At 38.6% G+C, this 8511-nt stretch overlaps 1 protein-coding gene across 2 annotated transcripts in view; it reads left to right on the top strand.

The window, feature by feature from the left end:
- CAND1 (cullin-associated and neddylation-dissociated 1) overlaps nt 1–8511 on the top strand; it is a 58084-nt gene that overhangs the window by 47042 nt on the left and 2531 nt on the right. Inside the window, exons 11-15 of one of the 2 annotated variants that reach the window (XM_006753771.2) lie at nt 340–1833; nt 3408–3503; nt 5954–6123; nt 6208–6372; nt 7918–8025. In XM_006753771.2, the coding sequence (XP_006753834.1) occupies nt 340–1833; nt 3408–3503; nt 5954–6123; nt 6208–6372; nt 7918–8025 (2033 nt within the window). Of the gene's footprint in view, nt 1–339; nt 1834–3407; nt 3504–5953; nt 6124–6207; nt 6373–7917; nt 8026–8511 lie in introns of those variants that run through there. The other variant, XM_015565054.1, reaches the window with a different exon arrangement.

The raw sequence follows: 8511 nt of genomic DNA, 5'->3' as shown, positions 1-8511 counted from the left end.
AGGCCTGCAGCGCAGGCAGGGAGCGTTGGTTTCCTCTGTCACTGAGGCAAGCAAGCCTCATGTTAGTTTCAAGCTGCCTGGCTGCCGGCCAGCAACTTGGCTGTCAGTTAATTTGCATATCTCGCTGATTAGCCAATGGGAGGGGTAGCGGTCGTACGCCAATTACCATGTTTCTCTTTTATTAGTGTAGATTTTTTGGCTCTGGTATCATAGATTGTGGAATTTCTACTTTAGTGATAATGTGATGAAGTAGAAACTAGCGGTATTTTAGAGATTATTTTTTAACTTTTTCTTAAAACTACACATAAAAATTATTTGATTTTTTTATTGGCTTTTTAGGAATCATTTTCTCATTGAATGACAAATCAAGCTCATCAAATTTGAAGATCGATGCTTTGTCGTGTCTATACGTAATCCTCTGTAACCACTCTCCTCAAGTCTTCCATCCTCATGTTCAGGCTTTGGTCCCTCCAGTGGTGGCTTGTGTTGGAGACCCATTTTACAAGATTACATCTGAAGCACTTCTTGTTACTCAACAGCTTGTCAAAGTAATTCGCCCCTTAGATCAACCTTCCTCGTTTGACGCAACTCCTTACATCAAAGATCTATTTACCTGTACCATTAAGAGGTTAAAGGCAGCTGATATTGATCAGGAAGTCAAGGAAAGGGCTATTTCCTGTATGGGACAAATTATTTGCAACCTTGGAGACAATTTGGGTTCTGACTTGCCTAATACACTTCAGATTTTCTTGGAGAGACTAAAGAATGAAATTACCCGGCTAACTACAGTGAAGGCGTTGACACTGATTGCTGGGTCACCTTTGAAGATAGATTTGAGGCCTGTCCTGGGAGAAGGGGTTCCTATCCTTGCTTCATTTCTCAGGAAAAACCAGAGAGCTTTGAAACTGGGTACTCTTTCTGCCCTAGATATTCTAATTAAAAACTACAGCGACAGCTTGACAGCTGCCATGATTGATGCAGTTCTAGATGAGCTCCCACCTCTTATCAGTGAAAGTGATATGCATGTTTCACAGATGGCTATCAGTTTTCTTACCACACTGGCAAAAGTGTATCCATCCTCCCTTTCAAAGATAAGTGGATCCATTCTCAATGAACTTATTGGACTTGTGAGATCACCCTTATTGCAGGGGGGTGCTCTCAGCGCCATGCTGGACTTTTTCCAAGCTCTGGTTGTCACTGGAACAAATAATCTAGGATATATGGATTTGTTGCGCATGCTGACCAGTCCAGTTTATTCTCAAAACACAGCTCTTACTCACAAGCAGTCCTATTATTCTATTGCCAAATGTGTAGCTGCCCTTACTCGAGCATGTCCCAAAGAAGGACCAGCTGTTGTAGGTCAGTTTATTCAAGATGTCAAGAACTCAAGGTCTACGGATTCTATTCGCCTTTTAGCTCTACTTTCTCTTGGAGAAGTTGGACATCATATTGACTTAAGTGGGCAACTGGAACTAAAATCTGTAATATTAGAAGCCTTCTCGTCTCCTAGTGAAGAAGTCAAATCAGCTGCATCTTATGCATTAGGCAGCATTAGTGTGGGCAACCTTCCTGAATATCTACCATTTGTCTTACAAGAAATAACCAGTCAGCCCAAAAGGCAGTATCTTCTGCTTCATTCCTTGAAGGAAATTATTAGCTCTGCATCAGTAGTGGGCCTTAAACCATATGTTGAAAACATCTGGGCCTTATTGCTAAAGCACTGTGAGTGTGCAGAAGAAGGAACCAGAAATGTTGTTGCTGAATGTCTAGGCAAACTCACTCTAATTGATCCAGAAACTCTCCTACCACGTCTTAAAGGGTACTTGGTATCAGGTGAGTACCCCGGTTTTCTAATTCAATTCAGCGGCACATGTTTATTTTTCTATTGATCTCAGAGAGAGGAAGATAGAAAGAAAGAGAAACATTGATTGGTTGCCTCCTACATGCCCCCAACTAGGGATGGAACCTGCAACCTGGGTATGTGCCCTGATTGGGAATGGAACCTCCACCTTCTGGTGAAGAGGACGATACTGCAATCAACTGAGCCACACCAGCCAGGGCCCTAGGTTTTCTTATCTTAAAAAAAAAAAATTATTATTAGCAGTTGGTTGCCTTAAAGGGTGCCTAATGCATAATTTAAAATATTTCTGTATCTTGTTACATATAGAACCCATTGCCTTATGTTATAATATGGAGCCATATTTGAATAACATTTTGTTTAAAAGAATAAAGAGAGTATAATTAGATAATGGTAAAATAAGTCTGTTCTAATTTTCATTATATTTTAATGTTACTCCTGTTTTAAAATGTAGCAAAGACAGGTGTCTCTTGAATTACTATATCTTGAGGAACTTGCTAGTAATTATAATATTAAAATTGGTGCACTTAAGTTTAGTTCAATGAAAGATGCTAGAAGAATTTCCAAATTTAGTAGTGTAAATCCCTTTGAATGAAGTAGAAGGTAATAATAGCCATTTATTCTTAGAAGTTGCTTCCTTTTAAAATAAAAAACTTAAAGATATTATCAGGTATTTATATATGTAACCAGTTCCCTTTTATGAGGGCTCAGTCCTCCACTGCTACTCTCCCAGGCCTCCTCCTTCTCGGAAGAAATTGTTTATTTAGACATATAATAGAACTAGGGGCCCAGTGCACGAATTCGTGCACCTTGAAAGGAACTGTGGGTTGCAAGGCTGCAGTGGGCACAGGGACAGGTCTCAGCTCATCCTCTGCGCCCCTGCCTGGCCCCTTCTGCCATGGCCCCCGGTTCCCCTCTGCCAGCAGCCTTGCTCCCACCAGCTGTTGGCGTGGAATGATTGGGGCCATCGCCAGCAGCTGGTGCAAGCTGCGGCTGCCGGCCCTGATCACCCCTTAGAAGCAGAGGGAGGTGGAGAAGCTCTGAGGGGCGATCGGGGCCAGCAGCCGCCGCTCTCACCTGCTTACGGCGCCAAGTGATTGTGGCTGACGCCAGGCAGCAGAAGCAGGTGCAAACACCAGGGAGGACTGTGGCACATGGGAACAAAGAATTTTCAGTAACCACTAGAGGCTGGCCCTGATGACAGCTACTGGTGCCCTGCTTTGGTCTGGTGCCCCTGCTCATCTATACCATCCTGCCATGGCCAATGCCCACCGTGTTTCGTGCGCACCCCCTGGTGGTCAGCGCACGTTGTAGAGACTGGTTGTTCTGCTGTTCAGTCTATTTGCATGTTAGGGTTTTATATAGATAGTTTCATAAGTAAAGTTTGCTCATCTTTGTTAGTATTTTGATAGCAATACCCTCTCTTGCCAAAGAGAATTTTAAAAAATTGAAAACACTAGTGTTATTTGAAGTGGTTTGAAAATGATAAACATGTCCATGGATTTTAGTAGAGTTACATACCAAGAGATTTAAATTTATTTTTAATTAGGCTCATCATATGCCCGAAGCTCAGTGGTTACAGCTGTGAAATTTACTATTTCTGATCATCCGCAACCTATTGATCCACTATTAAAGAACTGCATAGGTAAGTGGAAACAAAGATAAACGTACTGATTGATTGACTATTTATTAGTTAATTGTAAAAAACAAATCATTTCAGTAACTAAAAAGTTCACCAAGGAATCTCAGGTGCTTTTAAGGGTGTGGTAGTTGTTTCATTAGAAAGATACTGCTAAGATATGATCTTACATACTTACATTCTGTCATCCCTTAGTTTGAAATTGTTAGCAGATAATTTTGTAAATAACTGAAATGAGTAAATACACACTAAGATGTCTCTAAGAGTCAACTATACATTTGATAATCATATTCTGGAAATGGCCTAAAGTAATAGTGGGTGGTAAGGAGGCATATTTTATCTTTCTAAATAGTCCTGAAATTTCCTCCCAGAAAAATGAATCTTAACCTGAACTGTTAGGGCCCCAATTTTCTGTTATTACACGTAACCCTTCAGTTCCTGAGGGGATTGTTGAAACTTACATATGTAACAGCCTAAGAATAAAAAAGATATTTACCAGCACTAAAAGGAGACACTTCAGAACGACTAGGGCTCTCTATTTCTGTGAAGACAAAAATTAGCTTTGAGGACTTTTTACATGATGTCATAATTTCCCTGTGTTTTTTTCATCATCAGTTTTCCTAGAGTTGGTAGTAGTAGCTAAAAGCCCTCAGAACTCACTTTTGTGCTTTCTTGAGGACACAAGAACAGAAGTAGAAGTAGAGAGGATAGAAGGACATGAGAAAGAAGCTTCCCATTGTCAGGTCATTCTACAGTGAACCAGAAAGGGGAAAAGCACAATTTAAAATAACTACAGAAAGGAATTACCAGTTCAGAGTAAAGGGGACACAGGGATAAATGGGTACTAATAATTTGAAGAAATTTTCTATCCAAAAATTTTTGCCTTTGTTTTCCCTCACCCTTTTTTTTTTTTTTTTTTTTTTTTTGCTTTGGTATATTTACTCACATTTGATACTGTATAAGATAGGACAGAGGAAAAGACCTGTGCCACATCTCTAGAGACATCTTTCCAGGTTGACAACAGTCAGTGTCATCATTGGTGTAGTTATTCAATCAGGTGATTATTGTTCTAATTGAATTATGGTTGAGTTCAGTATTATTTGTGATTATATGAACATCCTACAAACACCTAGGAAGCTTTTTAGAAACAAATTCCTAGACCAGAGTTGAGAACCACTCATCCTAGTCCATGTCACCATTTGTCCATAATAATAGCAATGTTTTATTTAGATGCTTTACTGAAAGCATTTTTATTACAATTAGTGTTCTAATTTAATGTCTTAGTAACTCTAAACAAACAGGATGAAGAGGTTTCTTATGGTACGTTTGAACTCTTTTTTAACCCGAGCTATCTCCTAAGTTTTTGTAATCAGAACTTCCCTAGATGGTCAACATTGAGTTTACCAATCTGTGGTATCTGAAGTATTTCTTTCCTCCCATTTTTTTACCTTGCTGTTGTGATACATTTAAGTCTTCTGGCACTTATCTTTTTCCTTGTGAATTCTAAAAGATTGCTGATGACAGGGTTGAGATTACATAATGATAGCTCCGTGTGAATACCAGTTGCATACTAGACACTGTGTTCAACAATATACATGTATTTTCTGTTTTAAAGTGCCTTAGGCGCTTTAGCTTTTTGTCCTGTTAGGTTTCAGTTTCCTCCTTTTGTACTCTTACCTTTTTACCAATTTGTATATTTCTCATTAAAGATACATATAAAAATATGTATATTTTTTGGAGGCACATTTCTCTTTGTCATCTGATAGATTGTGTACTTGTTAACAGTATTCCATCTTTATCAAGCAACGGGTATGTCCTCACCTTGTTTATCTTATTTTGAACTCAGTTTTTTAAAATTCTGTTTAGGTTGTTTTTAGTATAGTAATTAATAATTTTGAACTCCAAGGACATTCAAGTTACTAGATTCTGTGCCTGCTGCAGGGCTCCACCACTTCTCTTTGCAACCCACCTTTTTATAAAGTATCTATAAAAGTAATTAAGGAATGTTCTGAACTCTCACCATATATCCTCTGTATCAGCGGTCACCAACCTTTTGGACCTCACAGACCAGCAGTGGTCCACGAACCACTGGTTGGCGACCGCCGCTCCAAAGGTTTCCTTAAACCAATGATCGCCAACCTTTTGGACCTCATAGACCACCAGTGGTCTGGGGACCACTGGTTGACGACCGCTGCTCTGTATTATAGGTGCTTGAGAGTAGATTATTAATTAAATCCACTCACATTGAGACATGATGGTTTACCTGCTGCCAAAAGAAACTAGATAGTTTACTTAGTATTTCATCATGTTCTTTCCTAACCCGTATTAAATAACAATACCAACCACAATAAACTATCAATTTAGAAAAAGGCATCACATATATTTTCTTGTAAGCATATCTTTTTTTTTAAAGCTTATCTTAATTATTGTATGTTGCTTCTCTTATAATTTCTCAGGTGATTTCCTAAAAACCTTGGAAGACCCAGATTTGAATGTAAGAAGAGTAGCCTTGGTCACATTCAATTCAGCGGCACATAATAAGCCATCTTTAATAAGGGATCTTCTAGACACTGTTCTCCCACATCTTTACAATGAAACAAAAGTTAGAAAGGAGCTTATAAGAGAGGTAAGCTAGTTAGTTAAATTACACTTTCTCTAAGACTGTCTTTTACTTTTAAGTATATGCACATACTCTTTTGTGTTTCAACAGGTAGAAATGGGTCCATTTAAGCATACAGTTGATGACGGCCTGGATATTAGGAAGGCAGCTTTTGAGTGTATGTACACACTTCTAGACAGTTGTCTTGACAGACTAGATATCTTTGAATTTCTAAATCATGTTGAAGATGGTTTGAAGGACCATTATGATATTAAGGTAAGATGCTTGTGCCTGTTTTTAGAATGTTGTAGAAGACTTAACTACAGTGACTTTTACCCTTGTAATTTACTTTTGTCTATTGAGAAAAATTGTTTTGCTTGTCAATGAATTATAATATGCAGAAATAATAGTGCTATAATTGTAACATTAGTTGACATACAGAAAAAAAATCCAGAAACCTTTTCATTGGAGGAAGAGGTCAACTCTTAGTGGATGGGAAATTCCAAGAAATTCATTGCAGCTTGCTTAGCGCAGTGGTCGGCAAACTGCAGCTTGCAAGCCACGTGCGGCTCTTTGGCCCCTTGAGTGTGGCCACAAAGTTTCAATCACACTGTACGTGCGCCCATGCACGTGGTATTTTGTGGAAGAGCCACACTCAAGGGGCCGCAGTTTGCCGACTACTGGTTAGCGCATAGTCCCTAGGTGATTTCCCTCCAAAGAAGAGAATGGACAGGTATTGTTCAAAGTATAACCTGTGATCTGTTTGGCCTATCTTAAAAGTATGCTGCAGTTACTACCCATGGAGGGTTTTCTGCCGTTTTACAAGATACCCATATTATTTACCTGAATTGAAGGATTTTTGTTTTCCAGTCTATTATATTGGGATTAATATCAAGAATTTTTTAAAGGATAACATGCAAGAACTATTTTCAGATGCCTAAACAATCTATGTAGAAGCAACTAGAAGAGAAATCATACCATTTTTTAGGTTTAGAGAATGAACTTATAACTGTTCTTTGTTTTCCTATTTGATCTTGTCCATTTCAAATGTGAACTATTAAAGGGTGAATTGAAAAATAGTAAGTGCATTGTCTGTCTCTCTCTCTCTCTCTCTCTTTCCCCCCGCTCCCCCATTAATGGCCTTTGATCAAGCAGGCAAAAGTGGTAGTTGAGCAGTTAGGCAGCCAGACTCAGAACTCGAACATTTTGTTTCCATTTGTGGTAGTAACTTGACCCCTCCCAGATCCATTAAAAAGAGCCCCCAAGGACGTAATAGGATCTTCCTGTTGAATTCTACAGTTTATAGTTCAATAGAAAAAAGATTATGGGTTATCAGGCTTTATGTGCTTAATCTGAAGATAACCAGTTTGTTTTGTTTTTTAAAGGAAAATCTGCTAATATAGTAGAAACTAAATAGACCTTTCTCCTGGTTCAGTTATTTTCTTATTCATTGCTTTCCATTTTGGTGCACATGAGGTTTTTAAAAAATTCTAAGTCTATGGCCCTATCCTAACAGGCTTAGTAAAAGTCTCTGGGAATGGGACAAAGTTCCCTAGTTCTAATGTGTGGCCAAGATTGAGAACCACTTTTCTAGTTCTTACACTAGGACCACATTACCAGGTATAAGTGAGACCTCAGTAGTACTTGTAACTGAAATTACCTCAGGTAAGGTTTACGACCACTGTTAGAGAAAGATTACATGAAAATGAAACTTCATGGTGCATGCTAGTCATTTTCCTTTTAAAAGCTTTGTTAGAATTTGGAATTGTCTTTAGTAAAATAACACAAGGTCTACATTTTGTCTTTCTTTATTCATAATAGATGCTAACATTTTTAATGCTGGTGAGACTCTCCACCCTTTGTCCAAGTGCAGTACTGCAGAGATTGGACCGGCTTGTAGAGCCATTACGTGCCACATGTACAACTAAGGTAATCATTGGTAGACATCAACTTAGGATGGATTTGGTGTATTCAAGATTTCTGTTTGTCCTAATTTAACCATGCTAGCATCATATTGAATGTGGACGTTTTAGAAAACTTAGCACTATTTAATGCTATTCTTTAAAGTTTTTATTTATAATAACAATTTGATACATATTTTGAAGTATTGATACAAGATAAAGTGAAATTGTTCCACAAAAAAGGAAATGTTTAATTCTGGTGGAGGTGGGATGGTAATCATAGAAGACTTCAGATGAACATGATGACATTTAAAATGGACCTTAAAATGTCAGAAATATGTTTAGATTCAGAAGGTGAAAACAGGGCTTTCCATATAATGATAACTATATGAACTAGGGCACAGAGATGTTTATATATGACTAGAGGCCCGGTGCACAAAAATTTGTGCACTGGGGCGGGGGGTCCCTCAGCCCGGCCTGTGCCCTCTCGCAGTCTGGGACCCCTCGGGAGATA

This window comes from Myotis davidii, unplaced genomic scaffold (genome assembly GCF_000327345.1).
Source record: "Myotis davidii unplaced genomic scaffold, ASM32734v1 scaffold792, whole genome shotgun sequence".
Lineage (NCBI taxonomy): Eukaryota > Metazoa > Chordata > Mammalia > Chiroptera > Vespertilionidae > Myotis > Myotis davidii.
The sequence above is the reverse complement of the archived record's forward strand: the minus strand, read 5'-3'. Positions and strand labels throughout refer to the sequence as shown.